Source organism: Biomphalaria glabrata, chromosome 9 (assembly GCF_947242115.1).
Source record: "Biomphalaria glabrata chromosome 9, xgBioGlab47.1, whole genome shotgun sequence".
Lineage (NCBI taxonomy): Eukaryota > Metazoa > Mollusca > Gastropoda > Planorbidae > Biomphalaria > Biomphalaria glabrata.
In genome coordinates, this window is record NC_074719.1 from 9,506,735 (window position 1) to 9,534,316 (window position 27,582).

Below are 27,582 nucleotides of genomic sequence, written 5' to 3' on the forward strand. Positions count from 1 at the left end.
ACAGACTCTGGTACTTAGCTTCAGACCCTGGTTACAAACTATCTGCTGCTTGCCAGAAGTTTGGCTTAAATAGTAGTCAAAGCACGAGTAAAATACTAGTTCAGAACACATATTGCACCTAATTGTTGGCCTCCTTCAGTCGTAGAGCGACTATGGTTCATCTCGAACACTTTTTTATGTTAAGCCCTATTTTTGGAGAGACACTCCCGTCCACAAATATCGCAGGTTAAGGTGGCTTTTGTTTAGTCGGTAGAGGAACTGGCCATTTTTCGAATAGCGAGCTTTTCTTCCAGAGCTGAGGCTCATGTTTTTCACTGTTCATAGCTTTCTTGGTCACTGTCTCTCTCCATCTAGTGCTGTATAGGGCTGTCTTCCCATTGGTCAGTATCAATGTTGACTGTTTTGAGGTCCCGTTTTATTACATCCATGGAACGGAGGTGAGGCGACCAGTTTTTCTTGAGCCAGACGCGAGTTGCCCGTAAAGGATGACTTTCGGTATGCGATTGTCCTCCATCCGGCGAACATGTCCAAGCCAGCGCAGGCGGCGTTGTCTGTGGACTGTAAAGATGCTGGGAATACACAATACTCGTGAAACAGATTTATATTGAAATGTGTATTTGTAAATGCATTAATAAATAATGACTGACTTTATTTTATACAAAAGGAGGGGTGGCATAATCAAATTCTTTAACACGGGCCTACTTTTACCTTACTTCGCTCCTGAATGGCACAAGAAGGGTACATGGCGAGCTACTAAGGCAGACCGTGTCACCATTCTTAATTTCATAATCATTAAAAACACACTGCCTACGTTGTATTATTATCTTGAAATCACTATCACAGAAAGTTTCAAGAGTACTTGAATTCGCGAAAGCCATTTTATAAAAATGCAAAATGTTTTCATAACAGAAAGATGTTTAGGAATAGCAGGAATAACATTATATATAAAGGTAATATGGGGGAAAGAACTGCACATTTACCTACATATCTCTCATATTGTAAGATTTTTTTTTAATTAATTAATTAATTTTTTGGCTAATAATTTGATTGATTCATGTTTTATTAGGGCTAATGAATAATTGTGCAAAGTTTCAACTTTATTCTCAAATGGAAAATGAGAGAAAAAACATCTGCAAGATTTGTACCAGGCACAGAGCTTTTAAATAAAAAGCTCATGATGATATGCAAAAGAATTTGACAATTGAGATATGTGTAATGCTATTAGTCTAAAACAGCGGGAAGACATTTATAAAATAGATTTACTTTTACATTATCTATACATTTATTTGAAAGGGCAAAAAGGTTTACGAAATGATAGGTGTACAAAGCTTAACTCTTGCGATGCTATTTCATTGTTATAAATTATAATACAGATCCTAAAAGAGGAAAATTATCCATCACAAATTCAGTTTTTAGGTTGCATATATTGTTATTTTAGATATTGTTATACATTTTGACCGACTCCTTATCTGTAAGATTTATGTAACTTAACGGATCTAGAAACGATTTTTTTTATATTCCATAATATATTATTGTGACTCCATAGATGTCAGTGCTACACTGACATTTTTTATCGATACCAATTTTATTGCTTATCGTTTTGGAACATTTCCAATTTGCAGAGTGTTTTTAGTGATCATGAAATGTTTATAAAAATCAAGACATTGTGACATGATGGTCTTCTGTGTGGTTCAGTAGATGTACTCTGTTAAGCTGCTTAACTAAACACATCTTTATATTCACCAAATGTCGACTATATATTTTCCTTTTATTGAACATACTAAGACTACATGGTTTCATGTCAGTATCAAATACAGTCATCTCGAGAACAAAATTTGTGATACGAAATCCACAGATGTTTCTTGTGTTATTTATAATTCATGTGTTCAAAGAAGTCTTTTTATGTTTCAACTCTTTATACAGTGTTGTCTTCAAAATTGTGCTAATTAGTGATTTTTTTTTAAGTCTCCATTTCGGTACGCGCTTTACAAATATATGTTCATGAAATTATGGGATGGCCAGTTTAAAGAATATTAGAAGTGTTTTTTTACAAATCTTATTAATATCAACTCAATCCAAATAAAATACTGTCTGTATGATGTGGCAACGAGCTATTGGTCTAAACTAACAATATCAAATATTATGGAGTGCGCTTAGCCAAACTAATGAAAACAAAATGCTATAGATCTTTATCATTACTATTACAGTTAACTCTTGATAATCTGACACTTTATTATCCAGCCATCTTAGTAATTTGGGGTGTTACTTACTTACATAGACTTAGGGCGGTCATTGGGCGGCAAGCTGTCTCCATAAAGATCTGTCATTGGCAATGTCTGAAGCCTCCTACCGCCTGGTGTCCACTGTTCTGAGGTTATCCATGATGGTGTGACTCCAAGTTATGCGAGGACGTCCCTGTTTGCGCTTTCCTCGTATTGCAAATCTTGGTATGCGTAGTTCATTTTTTCGTAGAACATACCCCGCAAACCTCATGCGACGTTCTGTCACAACCTCACTAAGTGTTTGACTCCCAGTTCGGCATAGGATTTCCTTGTTTGAGACCCGATCTGTGTAATGACTCCCAAAATCCGTCTCAGACATTTTTGTTGAGCCACATTTAGTCTCTTCTCAATTGTGACAGATTACTTCCATGTCTCACATGCATATGTTGCAGTTGGAATGACGATTGTGTTGAGAAGGTGTATTTTTGTCTCGAGTCCAATGGCTTGGCTAGTCCAAATAGGCTTCAGCCTTTGGAAAATGCTCCCTGCCTTTCCTATTCGGCACGCTACATCATGGTAGGCATCCCCATCATTTGTTATGATGCTGCCAAGTTAAGTGAACTTGTCCAATTCTTCAAGCTTTGATTCGTTAAGTCTGACGGGGGCCCCCTTTGCCTTATATCCCACTCGCAAAATTGTAGTCTTATCCAAGTTTATGCGGAGGCCAATTTTGGGTGCCTCTCTGTCTAGGCTCTCCGTCATTTCTTGTATGCATTTACTTGTAGCCCCGAGTAGTGCAACGTCATCGGCAAAGTCCAAGTCCGTCATTTGGTTTTGTTCACGCCATGGAATACCAAAGGCAGTCTGGTTCATTGCTCTCTTCATTAAGCAGTCGATGGCTAGGAGGAAAAGGAAGGGAGATAAGATGCAACCCTGTCTCGATGCTAAACAACTCTGTTGTTCCTTTTTCTGTTTTAATGCAGCAACTAGACTGACTAAATAGGTGTCGTAAGATCTGGACGAATTTTTAAGGGATGCCGAATTCTCTAGCTATTTTCCATAGTGATTCTCGGTGGACACTATCAAACGCTTTCTTAAAGTCTACGAAACTGATTGTTAGCCGTTGTTGGTACTTAAGACTTTGTTCTATGATATTTCGTAGAACGAAGATCTGCTCTGCACATGATCCGCCACTTCGGAAGCCTGCTTGTTCTTCTCTGAGCCTCTCATCTATAGACTGTTGAAGCCGTCTCAACAAAACAGCGCTGAAAACTTTGCCCGGGACAGAGAGACAGTAATGCCCCTCCAGTTGTTGCAATCTGCCAAGTTGCCCTTTTTTGGAAGCTTTACAGTGACTCTTTTTTTATCAGGGTTATCTTCCGCATCCTCTGTAAGGGCATATACTTGGATAGTAGTGATTTTGATTTCGTTTGTTTGGAGTCGAGCTGAAATGATGCGGTCGCTGGCTGGCTTCTAAGCGATTAGCGCTGAAGCTTCTATTTTAGACATGATGATTCCTACACTACCAATGTGTTCCTTATCGTGTCCTGAATATGTTATGGTTTTGCCATCATTGATTTTTGTCCACTTGATGTCCACCGCATCTCGCAGATCCCAATGATGCTCAGTCGGTAAAAGTCAAACTCTCTTAAAAGTTGGGCCAGTTTACCGCATTGGTTTAGGGTTCTTACATTCCATGTGCCAATAAGAGTCGGTTTCTTTGCGTTGAAGGGCTTACTATGTATAGGGCATTGGACGTCCAGTTGGGTTTGATCCAACACCGTCATCGGGGGTTGGCCGCCCTCGCCGCAGGTATAGTTTTCTTTATGTGTCAAGTTTGCCGTTTCTGTAGCAATTGTGGTTTTTGGCCCCACGCAAAACCCTCCTCCTTTTCACCCGGGCTTGGGACCGGCAGATGTTGGAGTTAATTTGGGGTATTGCTGACCTAAACTCTTATCTTATATATTACAGAAGTCACTTCAAAAAAAGAAGATAATTACGTCTCACGCATTTTAAGTATCATTCTAGCTATGCATGTTTATCAATATTTTAAACTCTGCTAAGTCGTTGGTTTTCCTGGCTGATTCAGGCAACCCATTTCATTCTCTAATGGAACTAAGGAAGAAGGAGCACTTTGTAGTACGAATTAGTTCTAGCTTAAGGAATAAGAAATGTGCCTCTATCTTTGTGTCTTTCTGAGTATTTTATTAGGTTTTGTTTTTCTATTAGTAAATTATGGTTTAGTGTTTTATGTATTGTAGCTACTTTACTTTTTATTCTTCTGTCCTGAAGTGTCTCTAAGTTTAGTGATTTTACTTTTGGTGTCACACTTATCAAATTTGAATATTCCATTGTTATAGATCTCAATGCTCTATTTTCAATTTGTTCTAGTTTTTTTATGATGGATCCCAAACAGAGGATGCGTATTCTAATAATGGCCTAACTAAAGTTTAATAGCATTCTAATTTTATGTTCTTGTTTGATTTGTAAAAATTTCTTGTAATAAACCTTAATGACACTTATGTTTTGCTTGATTTTTTGATAATTTTATCAATAATAGGGATTCCATGATAACTTTTCATTTATTATTACACCTAGATATTTTGAATTTTTAGTCTGTGTTATTGGTTTACCATGAATAAAATAAGTAGTTTTCATTTCTTTAAGTTCTTTTGTTACTCTTAATTACTGACATTTTTCTGAGTGGAAAGACATGCTCCAATTTGATTCCCATTTCTGTAATTCTTTTAATTCTTTTTGTAAAATTTCTGTATCTTATGTTATTTCTATTGTTCTATATATTATGCAATCTGACTTTAGTTCCTAAACTAATGCAATTTGGTAGATCATTTATGTAAATTAGAAACCGTAGTGGACCTAAGACTTTTCCTTGATGTAGACCTGGGTTTACTATTATTGATGATTAGGAGCAATGTATTATTAGTGTTTGTTCTCTTCCTATTAGGAAATCATGGATACATTGATGTAATGAGCCAATAATGTGAAACATTTTAGTTTTTTAATCAGACTATGGTGGTGAACTTTGTCGAATGCCTTAAAAAGTCTAATAAAATTTCATCTATTTGCTTACTATTATCTAATCCCTTCAAAAAAATCATAAACTATTAGTTTAGCTTCACATAACCTATATATTTACTAAACCATGTTGGTATGGACTAGGGAAAAAGACGCTATTAGTTTTGTGTGGAATGTCTGTCCGTCGTCCGTTCTGTTTAGATCTCGTAAACTAGAAAAATTAGTGAAAATCCGATACCATAATATTTTAGACTATTCAAAGTTCTGATGCAATGGCAATTTTTTTTCTTTTCTAAAAGCGAAAAATCTATTTTTTTAAATCAAGTAGGCCTATGCAAAATTTTTTTTTAGATTAGATCAGTTAGATAATCGTTATATGACATTAGTTAAGCCATGTTCAAATTTAACTTCACTTTCACCTAGCCCTTGGACTACTAGACCATTGGGGCACCACACAAGATCTGTCAACCTTCTTTCTCCATTTTTCTATGTCATTTGTCTTTTATAGAATTTCATTCTGATATTCTTTCTGAAAATATTCAAAGCTACCTTTTTACCTGCCTGGGTGAACCACTTTGAGGGCCGATTTTGAATTTGTGTTTCTAAACAAACCGTTTTTGTAACCTTGTTTTTTTTTAGTCTATTGGACCGTTGAGGCACCATGCAAGACTCGTCGACCGTCTTTCTCCATTCCTATCTGTCTTAGTTAGAGCCTCTTTCAATGGCAGGCCCGTCCATTCTTTTATGTTGTCTTCCCGTCACTTTACTGCTAGTACTGTTCCCTGTAGGAAGGTCTTTGCGAGCCCCGAAGATCTTGTAATATGGCCATAGATTTTAAGCTTGCGTTTATCTAAGTGATTAATGATGTTGCTACATATTACGTTCTATTATTATACATGTGATGCTGGTGAGTGATACTGATCTGTAGTTTCCCGGATCAGATTTGTCTTTTTTTTTTAAAGGAGAGTGACATTATCTTCTTTTCAGTCCCTTGGTACCCTGCCCTGATTTAGTGATGCCTAAACTCGTGGCTTAGTTCTTTGAGCAATCTAGCTGGAATACAATCAGGTCCAGAAGCTTTATTTGGTTTTATGCTAGCTAATTGTTTTTAGATCCCCTTTTCTTGTACATTTATCTCATGTTTTCTACTTAGTTTAAATTTATTAATATATCTTTGTCTCCTGGGGCTGAGAATGCTGATGCAAAATATTTATTAAGAATGTTAGCTTTAATTTCATCATCATTATGTTAAATGCTCTTCACTTTTAATGGGATACTCATGTTGTTTCCATTCTCTTAGATTTTATATATGAGCATAAACTTGTATTGTTATCTAGACATACTACTTTATTTATGTAATTCAGGCAATCAATGCAGAAATATGTAGAATGTTGGTAGGCTTCAATTGTAATGAAGTACATTATGTGAAAGCTGAAGTCATGTTTTGCATTCTTAAAATGAAAATTTCAAAATCATGTAATGTTTATTTTTAAACCCTAGAAAGTCTAAGGAGTTGTGGTGGCTGAGCGGTAAAGCGGTTGGCTTCTGAACCGGTGGTTCAAATCCTGATTAAGACTGGGATTTTTAATTTCGGGATCTTTTTGCGACTCTGAGTTCACACAGCCCTAATGGGTACCTGACATTAGTTGGGGAAAACTAAAAACTAAAGGCGGTTGTCATTGTGTTGGCCACATGACACCCTCATTAACCATAGGCCACAAAAAAAAAGAGGATATTTACATCATCTGCCCTATAGATCGCAAGGTCTGAAAGGAGAACTTAACTTTTTACTTTACATCATGAATAAAAAAAATTTCTTGTCAATTAAGGTTCACTAAAACAGGTAACTTTTAATAATCCTACATTTTCAACAATACGTCAACATCCCGGAGTTCAGTAACCATCTGCAGGGGTCAATCGTATTTCCATTAGAAAATTTAATTCCATAGTTATTTAAAATCCCTTTAATAAGTATGTAGCCTATAACTTCTAATACTTATCATTCAAATGTGTACACTTACTCAAACATTCCTACGTTCACAATCAATAACAAATTAGCTCAAACATTCCTATGTTCACAATCAATAACAAACTAGCTCAAACATTCCTATGTTCACAATCAAAACAATAATACCCACCAATGTCAAGGTTTGTTTTGAAGGCAATAATTTATTAAATAGAAAAAAAAATATCAAGAAAAAAAAAACGAAACAAAAAAAAAATATTTAAATAGTAAAAAATATTGAACATTGATATAGAAAAAATCTGAACAAATTGTACAAGAGAATTGGTCAGAGTTTGAAAATGAATGCAAAGGAAAAAAATGGAATGAATCAACAGTCACTATTGGTGTTTGTTTTTTTCCACACACAGACACACTGAATGTTGAAACTTGAGAAGCTTGATGGGAATATGAATTCTAGCATCACTTGTAATAAGTCCAATAGAAAGAAGACAACTGCAAACAAGTCATCCACAACATGAATAAAATATCACATAGTAAAAATATTTACAGGTATGGGCAGGGCCCCTCCGTGTCCTATTTAATGACACTGGCACACAGCCCAAGTTCATGCACTGACAATGTGGAAGAAGTTAAAACAAATTGAAGTGAATACAAGCATTTATACACAAGGGAGAGAAGGCAGACTTATTGGCATCTGTCTGAAATAGTGAATCAATAAAGAGAAGAGAAACTAAATTTGAATGTCCAAATTTAAGGGAGCGAAGGCATACATAGTGATATAGGACTAAATATAAATCACAATACAGGTAAGTTGTGAGGAGGAAAAATAAACTCTAAATATTCAAAGTTACACACAAAAATAATATGATCAAGGGAGAGAAGGCAGGTAGAAAACTATATTTTGGACAAAGAAAAAAAAATAAAATAAAACTGAATAAAACAAAATGTTTTTCTTGTAATTCACAAAAAAAAGCATTGAAGGAAGGAAGGCATTGTTCACATTGGACTAGATATGTGGTAAACACAATGAATTATGACTGAACTCTTCACATACCCAAAGAATTGAGGTAACTGTTACGTCAACTGATTTATCTGTGCAGTTTCAATGTTCTTGCAGTGATGAAGTGAACCAAACCCAGCTACATTAAAAATCATGAAGTTACCAGAAGACAGGATTTTTTTTTTTTTTTTTATACAAGCTATCTGTGACCTAGCTACATTTACCTTACTCTATAGTTAGAACAAAGATAACATTATATTGGAACAAAGATGACATTCTTTATATTTGGAACAACGATGACATTCTCTATATTTGGAACAAAGATAACATTCTCTATACTTGGAACAAAGATGACATTGTTAGGGTGTGCTTGTGGAGATAGAGGGAGTTGCTGTTTTTGTATTCATTTCTATAAACTAAACAAAATATTATGTTTTACCCCAAAACCTCTTCCCTCCTAAAATGTCATGGGATGGCCATCACTTTGAAATAAGGCTTTGGTTTCAGGTTACTGTAAGAATGATCAACTAAAACATGGAAAGAACTTCTAAATGTACTAGAACTCACATGCCTAAATGACATCTAAATTCCATCAGATCTAAAGGAAGGAAGCCAAACAAAGGCACATAGAATTAATAAAGGAGAAAGTGTGGCATGAAACCTTCAGTTTCAGCAATGAGCTCAGAGAATAATCCCATTAAATTGATAAGCATGCAACCAAATGACAAACAATTTTTTTTCTCTATGTGCATAAAAGTTAATTCTAAATTTAAAATGTGTACACAAAAGAATAATCCCAAAAGTAAACTCCAAGTTTGAAACTTGTGCACAAATGAAAATGCCAAGTAATAAATAATGTACACTAAAAATAATCCCAAGTTATTAACTGTGCCCAGCCGATAACATCTTTATGTTAGAAGCTACACAGTAACATAAAAATGCAATAAACTCATGACAGTGATATAGGGGGAATCAAACATTGCAGCAATATAGTCCCAAGTCAGTAAAGATGTGTAAATTTAGAAAAGCATCAAAATGACAGTGATACTGGTTCTTTTGTTGAGAGTAACATTGAGTAGATCCTAATGTTGTGATAAGACAGTAAGTCTATATAGACAGTAAGTCTAGCTTACATGAATACATGATCAAGTATTTACAAGGCTCACACACTAGACATTTGTTGACCACAATAACAAAAACTGAAACAAAAACTGAGACATTTTTAAATAAATTGTTCTGTAAATAAAAATCAAAAATTTTGTTTTTGTAAAAAAAAAAGTAATCAAGCAACTACTATTAACTTTTCATAACTTTGCTTCATGAAGAGCTAACAAATGACCTAAATACATTTTCTTTTTTGTAAGACATCAATAGAGTTCAGTCCTGTAACAAAACCCGCAAATAACATAAGTCTTTCAGCAGTCATTGCTATTGCAACAGCAATCAAGTAATGTAAGCACACTACTTACTCTGATGAAACAAGCCATCTAATACATTACCATAAATTAGTCATTTCTAAATACAAATAAAAATATCCCAATTTACATGACTATTCATCTAGACTTACATTTTTGCCATATCTAGTAATAATTCAAACATTATGCACTTATTCTAATATTTTTAAAGACATTTTATGTGAAATAAAAATTATTATGTACAGTAAAGTTATAAAACTCTGTAACACAACCATTCACTAAACTATTATTTTAGTGTCAAAATTTGTTCATAAAAAGTTAAATATTATAAAGCATAAAGAAAATTTAAAAAAAAAATATGGTGTTTATAAGATGCTGGAAATGTTAAGTTGCAAATTTAGTCAATAAAATGTGTGTGTAGAATAAACAGGTTTGACAACATTGAATATTGGATAAAAACTTGATAGGAATGAATAAATACAAGCAGGAAACAATGGACAATGAATTGAGCATTGGTTGGATCCATGGTTTTCAACTACAACTACTATCACACAAAATGTAGAAAGCATCATCACAAATGTGGACTCAGTAATGCTTAAGTTCAATACAGTGTCGAGTCGGCTGTACATTTCATATCACTAACTAGAACATGACAACCTAACATAAAATGAGATATAATGTACATAGTCTATACACTTATTTACATCACAATGAGAACTTCTAGACATACATATCACATAGTCATCAGGTTTCAGTGTAAAAAAAAAAATTGTACTGATCTCATTGTTAAAAGCAAACTAGCCACAACCCCCCCCCCCTTAAAAAAACCCCACTAAAACATAAAAAATAAGACCATGTCCACTTGAAAAGAAACTTTAAATTTGAAAAATAATATTTTATCAAAATTGTAAACAAAAATAAATCCAAGAGGGAGTGAGAGGAAATCTTGAAGAGAGTGAAACATATTGACTTCTGGTTTGTACACAACAGACTGTCTTTAAAGAAATAAAACCAACTTGTCTTAACATGTTTACTAGTTTTAGCATTTTTTTTTAAACATTTGGCATACCTTGAAACATAATTTGATTTTGAAAGTAATTAACTCTTTCTCTCCGTAATTATTTATCACATTGTAGTGGAATCAACGATGGTATCGTCAGTTAGGAGAGAAAGAGTTAAGAAAAAAGATTGTTTCAAACAACAAGTCAACTCAATACAAACATACAGAAACTAAGAACTTCTAGTACTGGAACAATTAAATAAACAAAAGTGTTCAAAAACTAGCAGAAAAAAAAAAATACAGAAATTTCTGAGTATACAAAGAAAAAAAGGAGAGATGATTGAGCAGATGTAGAGCAGAATGGGTTCAAGTGACATATTTCTGTGTTTACTTAAAAAATAAATAAAATCATGACTAAATTTTTTTTTTAAATTCATGATAAAAAAAACAAAATAAATATTACAAAATACTTATTAAATTTGTTAACAATTTTATGTTCATCTTCACAATGTGATACAATAAACTAGCATTAGAGTATTTTCGCACATATAACCCACAGGCTACACATGTTTTTACAAACGAATGTCATAAACATAGCATAACGGAAACAACGGACACACAGGTGTGTCTTTATACCTCCTATAGTTCGCTGTGTGGTTGTCAAATGTACACTAGAAAGCTTTAGGAACTTGTGGCTTACAATCTGCTATATCTACTCTAGTGAGTACTGATTATAAATACATCACTTAAATTGCACATGCTGCACGCTATACGCTAGGAAGTTTGAACTACAAGAATAAATGTGCTGCCGATGTCCCTGGGAATGAATAGCCTACACAAGAACCTGCCGATGCAAAATCAGGCCAATTGTAGGGTCAGCAAATCTTTCTCCACCATCAACAGATAACTAGGTCAATGTCTTTCTGTTTAAACAGCATACTACAGATACGACCATAGGCTCGTATTGTTGCACTCTATATCTCGCGTGTTGAAACAGGGACAGGCTTCTACGGGTTGTATGCGTATGTGGAGTATATGTGGGAAAATACGATATATACATATATAGCATAATTGATTATTAGAAATCTATGTATTTTCTTTTTACAATGAAATTTAGCCATTTTAACAAATCAAACTAGATTTATAGATTATTTTTAAGCTTGTTCCCTGAAAGCGCACATTTTACGTTGGCCAGATTTTTCACCACATTTTCTCAAAATCATATCGTTGTTATTAAAATCTTAGTAACTTTGACATTTTCTCTGTAATAAGATGTTACAAAATGTAAACAATTTGCTGAGATTGTTTTTTTTTTATAAATATTGAATAGTAATCAACACTAAAGATAATATATGCATCATGTATATGCATTGTTATAAATTTTTAAATAAAATTACTAGTTTCTTATATAAATTAAAAATATTGGTATGGTTTAAATTTTTTAAAAAAATTCTTTAAATAAAAGGTTAGTAAATAGAAAACAAAAAATATTATTCCATTTTTTGGCTAGCAAAATCTAATTTTAAAAACCTAGAATACTAAAAATAATTTGTAGCTAATGTTTGTAAATATCAATGATATGAATACAATTTGATTTGTGTAACAACAGTACATCGGCTTTGAAATTTAGAATGACAAAATGTTAATACAATAGATGAAGATGAACTTCTTTAAAACTAGCATTACTCACTTTTCGGTGTTTCAAGAACTTGACTTTAGAACTATTTATCTACAATAATCAATCAAGAAATATTTTGAAGATACATTTTGATTCAGCCTTTAAATACACTACTCAAAACAAAATGGTATGGAATGTTATAAACAAATATGTTGCAGAAGACTTTGAAATGATCCTCAAAAGAATTACAATCCTTTAGTAAAGGCAGATGAATCAAGTTTAACAAATATGACACTAGCTTTTCTTGCACTAATCAACATCCATCTTAAGTTTTATAGACTTCAAATATGTTAGGAGCATAAAAAATAGGTATGCTTTGTTTTGTTTTGGCATGCTTCTCATGCTCCTTCAGAATTAAACATGATTTGATCCTAGCCCAAACCTGCAGGACAACAGGGATTGCACCAGGGACCATTGAGACAAAAGTCAAGAGCACATACTACCTGACCAGGCAGCTTTGTTTTTGAACTAAAGTGGAATTAGGAGAACAACATGATAACATTACAGCCAAAATATTTGACCAAAAGTGCCATCATAGAATTCTGGGATAATGCATGAGTTATTTAGAAAATATACAGCACAAGCCTTAATAATGTCCATAAAACAATTAAGTGACTAATGTCCAAATGAAGCACATGAACATACATGTCACCATGCAGAATACTTACTGAGGATGGTCACTATCTAAGATACTTCTAGCATTGGATCTGATGGGGAACTTTAGAGAATACTGGTGATATATTTTATAATCTACAATGAAATAATTATGAAAATATTAAATTAAACTTTCTTACTAGAAATCATTTGATGAACATAATTCATCTTATTCAATATTATTTAGAGGGGATTGCAGGAAGTCTATCTGTGGGAGACCTAGTCGAGTGTTCTTGTAGAATGGATTTGATTTCATTGCAGGGAGATATTTTCTGTCACTAAGTAGAAAATCTGGTCAAATTTCAAGCTCTTGACTAGTACAATGGCCTTTTTTTTAAGTAGTGAGGCAGGCAGAATATGAAATAACTTGGACTCTGCCATTTGATTACTTCTGTAGAGTTTCTGGAGCTGTGGAATCCTGTACAGATAGTTGGTTAATATGTATATTAGTCTCACTTGCTATTTACCTTGGTAGAGAAATAGCTTCCTAGTGTGATTTGTGTGTCTGAGTATCAAACTACTGTTTTTTTTATAGCATCTCTTCTATTGAGAAAATATACAAATATTGGCAATATAGTTTTTCAAGCTTGTCTTACCCATTCTCTAAAACATTACATGTAAGTATCAGCCAACAAACTTCAGATGACAAGATATGGTCTAAATATCAGGCAGCCATCAATTACAAAACATTACATGTAAGTATCTGTAAACAAACTCTAGATGACAACAAGATATGGTCTGAATGTCAGGCAGCCATCAATATTTCAGATCATTTCTCAATATGAAAATAATATTTCTACAAATCTATGAACAAAATGTTCTTCTCTTCCAATATCCTATGCTACTGTGTAGAGAAGACTCAGTTTGGCAACTATTAAATGCAAATACTCAACTTTGCTGCCAACTAAAAAGCTGATAAAATGAATGTCTCCTTTAACAAATGTGTAAACACTCTAGGCTTGAAAATAGTTGAAAGCCTGAGAGGAAACAGACCCATGTTTGTGTTGTTCAAAGTTTCAGTTACACATAGATTTTTATTTTCCTGTTCATCTATTATTTATAAACAAAATTTTAAAAAATATTTTTATATACTTTATGTTCAAATAAGATCAAGAAAGATTGAATCTGGTCGGATATGATCTAATCAGATTGAATCTGTATGAATGGTATCCAATCAAACTAAAAAAGATTGAACATTATGGGGATCAAACCCATGACACTGTGCTATTAGTGACACACTCTATCAACTCTGATTCCAGTTACAGGAATTTCCAGACTTCCAGCTTTTTCCACCCACCTTCCATCCATATAAGGAGACTTTTAGTTAATAGTAGGAACTGAATGAAACATAAAACTACAGCCCAAAAACAACAACCTAAAACTATGTTACAGTCTCACACTAAAAAACTCACAAGTCAGAACTAAATGTCTAGCATTGAGTCAATAGAAACATTCAAATTGTGTACAATTTCAGAAATATCTAAGCAACATGAAAATTCAAAAGCATCTACAATTATATTTTGGTTGCATCTATTTGATTGAAAAGAGATTCTGTTATTAGTACTCCTTTATTATTTTGTTTTCTTATAGATCTCAGAAAACTTTGTTCCTCTTGCTTACAGCTTCTGTCTTTTGAGCTATAGACTTCAGCTCTGATACTGGAACTTATTCAAAGCAAAAGTTATGGCTAAGCAAATGAAATCTTGTTTATAATTAACATAATTGATAAGGAATGGCATTGAATGAAAAAAAACAACAACAATGATGCAAAATGTGGAGCATCCTTTTAAGATAAAGAATCGAGATTCTATTTCATCACTGTCTTGATTTTCAAAAGCATAAAAAGTGAAATAATGTTTTTGTTTTTTTTACTCCGTAAACTGCTGCATAAGAATAATTTATAATACATGTGTAATTATATGTATAGACAGATACAATGCAAGTACAATCCCTTTTGATAATGATGTTGAAAAAGAAAATGAAATGCTCAACTTGTCTGGTCAGCACCAGTCATCATCATCCTCATCAGAATCTTCGTGTAAGGCTGTATGACTGTCACTTCTCATTTCATACTTTTCAGGCTTACGCCCTCTGTGCTTAAAACCATTAGGTACAATTCTACCCCTTGAGTGCGGAGAGTTCCCTTCAGCCTGACTGGCTGACATAAAGTTATCTTCATGCTGACCACCACTTCGTGGGTCAGGTGACCTAGAGGAAGACCTGACTGATGGCTGTGGTAAAGACCGAGAGTCCCTGCCTCCTTCATTCAATCGCTCTCGGCTGCCCCATTCTTCATGAGGGTAACCGCTAGTTCTGTGAGCTGACGGCAATGTACTAGATCTAGAAGGAGAAGGTTCTGAGGGTTTGTTTAAATTGTTTCTCTCTGTTGGACTGTAGGGCTCAGGTCTACTTAGTCGGCCAGGCGGTGGCGCATGTCGCACATGATGAGGTGGGATGGGGGCTACAGCAGTACCAGAAGAAGTCGCAGAGACTGGGATGTTTAACTTGGGAACATGAGTAGGAGATGCATTGAGTCTTGGAAAATTTATATTACCTCTTCCTGGAGGAGATATGGCACCCCTAACAGGTAATGTGTCTTTGATAGCTATATTGTTTCTATAGCGAGGCTCAGAGAGGTTCAAGGTCACAGGTTTCGCTGGTGAAGTAGTTGTAGTTGTTCCACTTCCACTACTGCTAGTGGAGGATGGAGCCATTGGCAACCGACGATGCTGTCGGTTAATCATTGGAGGACTGGCTGCTATCATAGAGGGAGAAGGTGACCTTGACCTCTGGATCAGACTAGTAGAGCCACTTCTTAGTGGAGGAGATGCAGTCAAATTAGGAGAAGGGCTTCTAGATCTGGTCTCTAATGATGTAGACCTGTAGAAACCAGAATCTCCCATATTTCTTAATCGTGGCAAGCCAGGACTTGGTAGAGGTGAACCCAGCACTGGAGACTGACTCTGAAGGGGTGGCCGTGACCTCTGCCTGGATCTTCCTCGAAACGTTGGAGATGATGAAGTTATACTATCTTCTTTCATACCTGTTTATAGAGTAAGAATTAGTTGAAATCAACCAAATCAGTGTACCCAAAATTAAAAAAAAAAAAAAAAAAAAAAAAAAAAAAAGACCAAATCTAAAGTAATTTTAACTGCTTAATGCAGACTGAAAGATCAAAGAAAGTTTAATTTTTTTAGAATACCTTAGGCATTTAAAAAAATTTTTGCTTCATTTTCTTAATTTAATACATTGTCTTGTAATTATATAAACAAATAGTAAATAAATAACACTGCTTAAATTTAACAAACAACCTTCGGTCTGTTACCAAATAAAGAAAATGTGCATTGATTCTTGTTGGATTAGTAAGGTATTGCAAATGTTTTCTTTTTATTATTTTATTATTACTGTCGCCATGAATATGTATGGTAACAAAAATGTTCATTTTTAACATTTTTTTCGAACAAAACGAGAAGGCCCATAGCTCAAATGTATTTAATATTTTTAAGCTTTTTTATATTCTAAAGGTATTAAAAATATTATTTTTTTAACTAGACATATTGTTCTTTTATTAAAGTTATTTATTTATTTATTATGATTAGATCTTACATTTTACTATTCTTTCAAAATGTTTATTTCTTAAGAATTTATTTTTTTCAGAGCTCATCCCTCTTTGGTTAGGATAAGGGAAGAACTTTTCAAACTGGAAAATTAAATCTATGGGGTTAAAATAAATTTTTAAAAATTATATATCTGCTAGAACTAATAATGCTCATCTTGGTACTCACAGACCTGCCTACCGTTACGCAAAATGCGTATTCGTTACGCAAAATCTCCCAAAAATGACCGCCAGTACGCAAATACGCATTTAACCCGTCGCGTTACGCATTTCGTATGCTTTTTTTTTTCTCCTCTCTAGACTAGCTTACAAGCGGTCACGGAGGTCACGCTAAGCCCACCTGTGGGGAGAGGGGCGAAACAGAAAAGGTGGGGTGAACACAATGTGCCCAGATCTATACGTTGATTGGTACTTAATAGCAATTAGATGTCTAGAAATGAAGAACGAGAGAGTGAGGGAGTGGCGGGCTGGTACCAGGTTGGTACCTTCAGTTAGCTGATACACCAACGTGACTTTTTTTTTTTTTTTTTATAAGTTCATGAGTAAAAATTAATTATGTCGGTGCATGGTGCATTCCTGATTCTCGTATTCATTTGTATAGAAAAAAAAATCGAAGAGCTATCGATTCAAAATACATTGAGTGACACTGTAGATATCTAGTCTAGATCTGGATTCTAGATCAAGAATCTAGATAACTTGTTATACAGGAATAGATCTAGCTCGAGTCTAGCTAGTCATTACATTATGATTCTCTCTCTACATTACCCTACAAACTAGTTATAGATCTAGTATGATTTAGAATTTAGATTGACTAGATCTAGATCGATAACATCTACTACCATCTAGTCTAGATCTAGACTAGATTCTTAGTCTTAGTATAGAATAGATCAAGTATGAAGGTAGGCCTACGAAAGTTTGGATCTAGCGGATCCACGGCACCGGTAACACTTTTGAGCCCAGATCTAGAGTAGATTATATTCATTATATAGACATAGATCCAGATCTAGTCTAGATATCATCTCTATTGATCTAGATTTAGATTGTAGATCTAATCATGACATCTAATATTATATATATGACAAAATAGAGGATCACGTAAGTGTTACGCATTCTGGTGCCAAAATACGCATTTTGACCGTAAGTGTTACGCATTTGGACTTTTTTTGGTAGGCAGGTCTGTACTCATCAACAGGAATGAAACAAACCAAATCTTTTCTGCCTGTCCTGATCTGCAATGCTGTGAGCCTGTTCACACAAGTTGGTTACTGCAGCAGCAAATCCAACGTCAAATTTCCTGGGGGACTGGGAGCGTCTTGTTGGTACCGGTGAAGCCCTTGGAGAGCCAAAGGGACTAGCTGCCCCCATTGGTGACCGGGGTGACATCGGTGTCGTTGGCAGAGATGGAGATCTAGCACCTGAACGATCGCCTCTTCCTATAAATGAGGATGCATGTTCAGGACGAAGTCCCCCAGAAAAATCTGCGCCAGGCTAAAAGTTAAAAAAGTTGACAAGAATTTTAATTGAAAAATTAAGTCATGAATTATTTTTAGTTATTAAAATAATTTAATCATAAGTATTATCATTCATTGATTGATTAAATAGCTATGTAAAAATCGTTTAATAAATATAAATAACTATATTCTGACCTCTTAAAATCAGTTTAATTAATGAAGAGACAAATGAGGGAATTTATATAAAGACAAAAGAAGATTTGAGGTATAATTTATTTTGAAAAAAATTTATAACTAAAACTCTCCACAAAAATGTATATTACACTAAAAAGTAAACTTGACCTGGGTCTCATACTAAACAAAGGTATTTTTTACACTGTGAACTTGGAAAACTGATTAACAATAGACAAAATATTAACACAAAACAGCAAATTGAAGAAAAGCTTTAAAAACTTACAAAGACATGATATCACAGAATATATTAATTCAGTTACCTGAACACAAATGGGCAACTCCTTTTAATAATTATTAATTTCTTTAAAGAGATTAATGGTTTTTAAAATGGGCATTAATATTTTTTAAATAGAAGACAATACTATTTAGGTTGTCTATACTCATTAAGGTGAAAATAAACTTTTAGACAAGCATTTCCACTTAGGACTATAAAGTCATCAAAAAAAAAAGAGGATTGCAATGAATGGAAAAATAGAGGAGAAAGGCTACACCATTATTCTGCCTGTAAAACCTGTTGACACATTAATGAGTGGAAACCAGGGTACTAGACAATAAACATGTTCTTTGAAGGGAAAACAATTGGAGTTTTAAAATAATTTGTAATTTAACAGTGCATAAAGTAAAACTTGCAAAAAAAAATAAATTAAAAGATCCAAGTTCCTGTAAAAAAAAAAAAAAGAGAGAGAAAAATTATATCAACTGGATATGCAGGTATAAAGATGTGACACTCATTAACCATGAGTTGAAGTTTCAAAGTTATTCAGGATTTAACACTTCAATGAATGATTTTGTATTTTTTGAGTATCCCAAAAAAAAAGAAAATTATCGCCAGAAAACAAATAATTTGAAGTAACTACCTAAACACCCATGAAAGGTTCTACAGGGTCCAAATTTCTTAATTTAAATGTTTATGGAGACTTAGTGTTAAGATAATTTTATTTTAGAAATTTATTTTTTAAAGTCCAATTGTTAAAAAAAACAAAAACAAAGGCTGTTTTAATGGCAAAATAAAACTTTGTATAAATGAATTATTAAAAACAACAAACTCTAGGGTCTAGGACAAGAAAAAATAGATGAAAGGAAATGATCTTTCATTTGATTGTTCTCACTTTTGCCTTCTGTTTTGCTATCATTGGTGTTTGTGCGATTGTTAATGTTAATGATTAGTGGATCTACTTGGTTTCTCTAGTTTCATGTTTGCAAACAACTAAATTCACATAGCAAAGAAAATATACATTGTACAGAGAGTATATGTTCCATACAAGTTCATTTCTATTCTATTTCTATTAGTTCCTAACACAAGTCCTAGGGGCATAGCTGAGATGATGTATGAACAATATATAGGTCAGTTTATATAAAAAAAAAGAGAGAATGAAAGTGTACTCAAGAAAGAGGGAGAGCTAATGAACTGAGGAGAGAGAGGAAGGAGAATGGGGGGGGGGGGGGGGAAACAGTGAAAAGAGAGGTAAGATTAACTGGATATTCATTGTTTAAATAACTACCTAATTTAAACATTTTTTGCTTGTCATTTAACCAGTTTATCTTGATTTAAATGAAAAATCATGTGGCAGAGAAACTTTTTGTTACTTGTTTTGTTTACTTTTCATTGGTGTACACAACATATTTTTTTTTTTTGAACTAAATAGTTCAGATATTAGTTCAATAATTTTTTTCTTGGGGGCAACCTAATACACACACATCATTTTAAATTAGGAAAAAAGAGAAGAGTACATGAACATGCCACTAGTACTACATGAAGGTGGGCACTATATATAGCCAGAACAGAAACAGAAATCTATCTTGAAGGGCCAAATCATCTTTTTACTGTTAATAAGTTCTTCACTATCATTGAGCTATCCAAAGGTAGGAACTTCTAGCATGCATCAAGTCATTTACAATAAAAAGAGAACAATTTACCAACATACAAGACTAAAGATTCTACACATAAGCATAGTTCTTATGGTATGCATTTTTCTTTTTGTATTCTAACATCAAAACATTGAATATTAGTTTTAGAAACTTTGTAGAATTGATTTGGAAATTTTTTAAAAATAATTTTTTTGTAAATTGTGTTTGGCGCATTTAGTTGATTATGAACATTCAGTTTGGCACTATTCTCTGTTCATATCTACTTTAGAGCTGAAGAAGTATCACAAATTAAAGGCTGTATCAGATATAATTACTGAATTACTGAGAGCTAAAAAGAATTTTTTTACAAAACAACAATAAACCAGAAACTCCAATAGGGTCATGGTCAGGTAGGTACTTGATATACATTGACAAAAGTATATACAAGGGAAGTCACCTCGTTCAGTTTTGACAAAGATGCTGTGATTTCATTGGCTGTTTGAGCAATGAGAGAATTTTCACAGATATTCTGTGTGGAAACACTGGGGATATCTTTGAGTTCCATGCTCTGTGTATAGTTAAAGAAATAGCTAACATAAGATAAGTCTTCCGCTACAATTATTGAGTCCTTTGGGTTTGTTAGATGGTTGTTTTTGTAATATTGTAGCTTCAATTCTTTTGGTTTTTACTCAGATAAAAATTCTACAATAAAAAATTTAAAATTGTGATTTCCTGAATAAGCTGTAACCAAATGCTAAAGAGTTGGCATGAAAGTTATGCACTTTTACTGCATCAATTTTTATGAAGTCTAACTTAATTCTAACACTAGAAAATGCTCAACAATTGCCACACTACAATGATAGACACTTAGTCATTATCAATGATAATTGAGAGATGTATTAATATTATGACAAAATATTACAAATGGAGGAAAAAGAAATTTCACTGTAAGTATATTTGATTGAATATGCCTGATATAACTATCACCCAATTTGTACTTAAGGTAAACTATACATATATTAAACATAAATGAATAGCTGCACCAGGGACCAAGTTTTTAAGAGAGAAAGTAGTGAATTAAATGCTACGAAAACAAGGGACTGCGCCGACCAAGGCTCGAACCAGTGACCCTGGAATCGACAACACCACCTAGCGATAACGCATTAAGCGAACTTAACCTCTTGACCATCGGAATGTCCAAAAAAAAATTCTTCTGGTCCAGAGTCATTTCGCCCATATGCAAATTACCACCCCAGTGGTCAATGGTCACATGCCCTAGCTAGCCCCTCCCCCCAAATCGCAGCATCCGTTCACCAACAACTTCAATAGAGCCAGACAGCCGTTAGGCATGTATTAGACAAACAATGGCTCTATCTAATTGTGTATCTCTCAAAATGACAAGTGGACAATATAAACACATTACATATAGAAGCTTCAGTGGGTATGAGCAATTAAGCTGGTTCAAAACTTGGTCCCTGGTGCTGCTATTCATTTATGTTTAATTTATGTATGTATCAAATTTGTTTCAGCACCCAGCTTCAACTCTATATTGTGGTAAACTAAGAAGGATTATAAGTCTGCACTTTAAATTGACCTTATTGTGTAGGAATATTCTTACTCAGCACCAAGTTACGTACTACTTTCAGAATCTCTACATAACTATACATACAAAATGAACCTATTGTTCAACTCTATTACAAGATGTAGAATGCATTCACTCAGTTCTGACGAGGCACAACTTGCAGTCAAAACTATTTGTTTGAAAGCTAATGATTGGTTTACAAGCAGTATTTACAAACAAAACTAAGCTAAGTGTGAATGAAAAAAAAAAAGCATTGAGAGAAAAAAAATGATTTCAAATCCAAAAATAAGAAATATATTTTATTAACTTTACCTGAGCATTGGAGTTGTCTTTCTGGTCGCTTTCCTTGCGTCGCTTACTACTGTTGCGTCGGAGGAAACTAGGAGAAATAGACATTTACTATTATTACTTTTTTTATTTTGTTAGTATTATTTAACTTGTAAAGTGTGAACAATGTAATAGTAAACAAGTATATATGACTCGTTCTGTCTTGGAAGACACTGGATGGTTAACAAGTAACTATTGACAAAACTAAGTAGATCAAGATTAACTTAAAAACAAAACAAAAAAAGTTTTCTCAAAGAAACCTGAATTGAATATTACTGAGAATATTTAAATGAAAAAATACCCAGCTATGGTTGTTATTGATCAAATTGATTAGTTTATTGAATATTGTCAATTTGTAATTAACTAAGTAATTTTTTTTGATTCACAGGTGTAATTTGACATTCTGGTAGTTTATATAAAATCTCCATATTTAGTAGGGAAAAAAAGAAGTCCCATTTTCCTAGTTATTATGTTTTCATATTAGTGTGAACACAGCAATTATATGTTAGATAGTCTTTCCTGATCATCTGACCTCCGTAATTATTTTGCACGTTCAGACGGAATTATTCATTTTGCTCATTAGTATTTCACTACCATGTTTTGATTAAGCTTCAATAACTTTTTCGTTTAATATCAGAAAATGTTTTATTTGGTCTAGAATTAAAGGGGAATGCATGCTTTTTTTTATAGAACACAAAGTCAAGTTTATAAAATCAAACATTTATTTAATTTAATGAGGTCAAATCAACAATGGTATCGTCAATTAAGAGATAAAGAGTTAATCTAAAATAGTAAAAAAAACTGTGGGAAGTGAAGCATTTGGCTACACTAACCCCCTTTGTGGAAAGTGAGGCATTTGGCTACATTATGCACCTTTGTGGGAAGTGAAGCATTTAGCTACACTTTGCACCTTTGTGGGAAGCACTACAATGAACTGTAAAGATAGTGAATGAGTCCACTATGTACCTGTGTCCAGTGTTACTAGCAGCACCAGCAATGTTCCCTCCCCCACCTCCCCCATCATTATCATCTGAATGCTCTGAGTCCAATGACTGACTGGATCTTCCAGACGACTTCATTCCACCCATCAGACGACGGAACAATGATGGTCGCTGAAAAAAAAAAAAGCTTTGACTTTAATAATTTAGATCACATGAACAAAAACAGTTGAAATGTCTGAGTTTTATTTTTATTTTCTGGAGCTAAATTATAAAAGCAAACAGAAAGAGCTTTTAACAGAAATCAATTAGCATAGTCTATATTTCTTTAACCACAAAAAAATACTTTCAGAATATTTTGAAATAAAAAAAATTAAGAAGGTATCTAAAGAGACAAAATAAAATTCAGTAAAGTAACCTCACAATTGTTTAGATATATATGTTTATGTCCTTTGTTGATACACAAGATTTAATCTATAAAATGTAATAGTATTATTTGAAAGGGGTGATATCTAATGCAGTGTTTCCCAAAATGTTTCCTTATTGGAACAATTCATACATTCTCAGTATTTAGCTGAACACTTTGCTTATTTTTTTAGAGAGATTAACTCACACGGTGGCCTAGTAGATAATTATTCCAGTAGTTCGTGGAACACCTATTCAGGCCGCATGGGACACTAGGGTTCTGCGGAACACAGTTTGGGAAACACTGATCTAATGTATTATGTAAGAGTTGAGAGCAAAAACTACATTTATTCTTCTATTATTGTAGATAATATTATAATATTTCAATTATATATTCTGATTTTTATCATGAAAAGAAATCCTAACTTGTTTGAAAGCTAATTAATTACATACTTTATTTTTCAGAAATATTGTTTCACCAACAACTATTATAGGAAGAAGTTCCTTGTGTTTATTGGGTGGGAAGTGTGGTTGAGAGGCTAAGTATGCATGAACTTGGCTTGGCTAAGAAGGAGGTTCGAGGTTCGACACCCGACTTGAGCAGAGTTGTGTTTACTGAGCACCTAAAGGCAGCATGGAAAACCTTCTCCCAGATACCCACTCCCCTCACTAGTCCACAAGTGCTAAATAAAAGCTATAATTTTATTATGCAATGTCTAGGGAGGTGGAATTTTTTTGGAATAACTTTGTTTTTTTTTTAATGTTTTTGTAATTACTAAAAATATAGAGGCAATTTACTTCCTGACTTGCCTCTATAGGCCTATACTCTAAAATACATTATTCAAACAAATGCTGGAACTAATGCTAAAGAGTGAGACCTAATTCTCCCTTCAGCCATGACACACTAACTGAAAATGTATTTCAATCATGCTTCTACATAGCTAAACATTTACCATACAAGCTTTGAAGTGCTTTCTCTAGATAGAACAGTCGTTTAGTAGTTGAACAGGTCTATTACAAAGATCTACATTTGTGCTCAAGTATCAGTAATGGGTTTCACCATCTTAATGACAGATGGATACAACTTTATCCCAAGCGTATATTCGTAAACAAAGCTTTATTTGATTAACTGTATCAATTCATTCAACTTAAAATATTTATACTTATTAAAAACAGCAAAATAACAGAAGAAAAATTGGAACATGATATATATAATGTGTCCACAATTTATGGCTCTGATTTTTTTTGAGAGAAATAAAAACTAACAAAACAATAGAGATTATTGATAATGAAATAAATAAATCATTAAAAAAAGATTTTGAGATCTATGGGGGTAGAAGATATAAAGCTTATCTGTTTTTATGGCCGACTGTTAATGAGTGTGTCATGTGACCATCACAATGACCAACCACCTTTACTTCCCCAATGTATGCCAGGTACCCACTAGAGTTGAGTGGACTCAGGGGCATCCTAAAAATCCCAAAATTTTAAATGCCTTTCTTTACTGGGATTTGATTATACCATTAGGCCACCATGCTCCTATAATTGATAATGGAAATGTTAAATCTGCAAACCTGCATTCAAACTATTTATAGTATTTATATAAAAACTCTTCAATACGCCAGAGAAATAAAAGCTAGATGAACATTTAATTAGAAATGAAACTCTTGAAAGTTACAGATAGTTTGATCAAGGAGTCCCTTTCCAATATCAGGGGGGAAGTAATATCTATCCTCATGATGTATACAAATTAGAAAGAAATTTAATGACCAATTAAAAGCAGAGAGAATATTGAAGCTTCACTATATTTGCATAGCTGACAGCTAATACATTAAGTCTTTCCAAAGTGGCGGTGGACCTACAGCAATATAGAAACAAGACCATCACTGATTTTGTGAAAGAGAATTTATGAATCTTTTTGTTCAAGACTGTTTAGCATATAATTCATCCATGGTTAATTCATTTGATTCTTTTTAATCATTTCTACATAAATGGGATATGATCATACTGGCTACTAGAGAAAGTGTTTTTTTTTTGCTGTTTCTAGATTACGTTAATTGTATAGTAATATTCAATGAAACTATATATCTATGACTTGCATGAAATCTAATAGAACTTTGTTTAGTGAGAAGTGTATGCTTTTTATTTTGAACTATACCAGCATATTTATAATGAATACCTATAGCATTAAACAAAATACTATATGTAGTTTTTGCACAGTTTGGCATCTATAATAAATGTTCATGAGAAGAAAGCTTTATTAGACTTTATAACTATATATCTAACTGGACAGTATACCTATATTGTATACCTATATATCTAACTAGACTATATACCTATATGTCTAACTAGACTTTATACCTTTATATCTAAATGGACTGTATAACTATATATCTGATTTGTATACCTATATATCTAACTGGACTGTATACCTATATTGTATACCTATATATCTAACGAGACTGTATACCAATATGTCTAACTAGACTGTATACCTATATGTCTAACTAGACTGTATACCTATATATCTAACTGGACTATATACCTATATATCTAACTGCAACCTTAAAAATCATTGCAGTATCACTTAAACATTTAATTTGTGTCATTGCTAACATGAATGTCTAGATATAGTAATTTTATAAAATGCAATCATTAGTTCAAGCAGTTAGTGAGAGAACTCAAAATCTGTTGCTAAAAGCTGAAAAGCAAATAATAAAATATGAGCATTCACCAAGCAGATCAGTCAATGCCATGCTATGCCATAAGTCCAAGTGTGCATAACTTAAAAAAAAAATAGCACGCCCACAAGCATACACACATGCTGTGAAGTGAATGATGAAACTTGAGAGTCATGTGAAAAGAGTCAACCAGTTTGAGCCAGCTACAACTGATCCAGTTCAACGCTAATACTGTGCATCTCGCAAAAACGTGGCTCTCTTCAAATCAAACTAAAACAAAACAGAAGGAAACCAAAACCTCTGAATCAAATGCTAAAGCAAACTGTTGCCCAACAAAAAATTCTAGAATAAAAAAAAAACAAAAGGTAGCAGTCTAAATAAGGTCAGAGAGACTAGTAGGTAGCCCTCCATCTACAAGTTTACCTTTTCTTCACGTCTCTGAGAGAAAGGTTAGAGGAAATTAATGGTGTAAGTTGTCGACCAAATATTGACACACAAACATTGACATGCTTAACGTACACTGACATACAATCATACATCCAGTGTTAGTAATAAACAAAGCCTCTATCCAATAAACTGGCTACACCAACAATGCATGTCCAGCATTTAAATTCTTGTCGTAATTTGGTAAATGGAAATAGACATACACACTACGCACATGATTTGATTTTTTGAGAAAGAGCTCTAGACTAGCATTAGGGATCTTTTAAAATGTTTTCAAATAAGATTTCTAAACACAGCATTTAAATGCACTGACTGAATTATAATAACAATGTCTTTGATTCTTAAGATTAAGGAGGAGTGCTTTGTTTAGAAAAAAATGTTTCCTGCAAAAATCTAACAAGTTTAGTTTAATTTTCATAGTCTAAACAGCAATCACTGTCATTAATGTTGGTGTCAAAAATGAAATCATTAGCTCAGACTTTAATGGAAGATTCAATAGTACAAAGCCAACCATTTGTTTCATATTGTCATTCAAAAATACAGGATATTGACTTCACAAGTCAAGTTTTTTAAAAATTTACATTTAAATTCTTTCAAATACAATACAAATATAATTACAAAATGTGCAGGGAAAATAAATGAATAAATTAAAAAAAAGAAAAGATGTGCTACTCATTTTCACTGGCTTTAAAAAAAGGTGTAAGTACAATATGAAATTTGGCACAATAAGAATTTATATTAATCAGCACTAAAACTACAGTCTGTCGATTCAATTTGTTTTAGATCTTTCTTTCATTAAATCTTTCACAACATGTTTTGATTTCTCTGTAGAGATCCAAGTCGCAAGGTGTTTATTTTGACTAGCACGTTTTTTTTTTAACCTCCAAAGGAGAAAAGTTAGCAGCCCTTAATAAGAGAGCTAGCAAGAATGTCAGTTTCGGAACACTGTAGCAGACACCAACGACAGACTTAGTGAAGACATTCATAGCAATAAAAAGATCCACATCTATACAATAACAACACAAAGAATGCATATCAGGTTATTTGGTTAGTCAAAGTACAACAAAAGAAACTTTATTGCAACA

General features: G+C 33.3%; 1 protein-coding gene across 3 annotated transcripts in view; it reads right to left on the bottom strand.

Moving 5' to 3' along the window:
* Positions 1-7,406: 7,406 nt before the first annotated feature.
* LOC106059778 (voltage-dependent calcium channel type A subunit alpha-1-like) overlaps positions 7,407-27,582 on the bottom strand; it is a 62,079-nt gene continuing 41,903 nt past the window's right edge. For 2 of the 3 annotated variants that reach the window (XM_056041204.1, XM_056041203.1), the window contains exons 38-42: positions 26,477-26,491; positions 22,996-23,141; positions 22,015-22,081; positions 17,793-18,075; positions 7,407-16,014 (exon numbers count right to left, since the gene is read on the bottom strand). In XM_056041204.1, coding sequence (XP_055897179.1) covers positions 14,972-16,014; positions 17,793-18,075; positions 22,015-22,081; positions 22,996-23,141; positions 26,477-26,491 — 1,554 coding nt within the window. In that variant the 3' untranslated portion in view covers positions 7,407-14,971. The remainder of the gene's footprint in view (positions 16,015-17,792; positions 18,076-22,014; positions 22,082-22,995; positions 23,142-26,476; positions 26,492-27,582) is intronic. The other variant, XM_056041205.1, reaches the window with a different exon arrangement.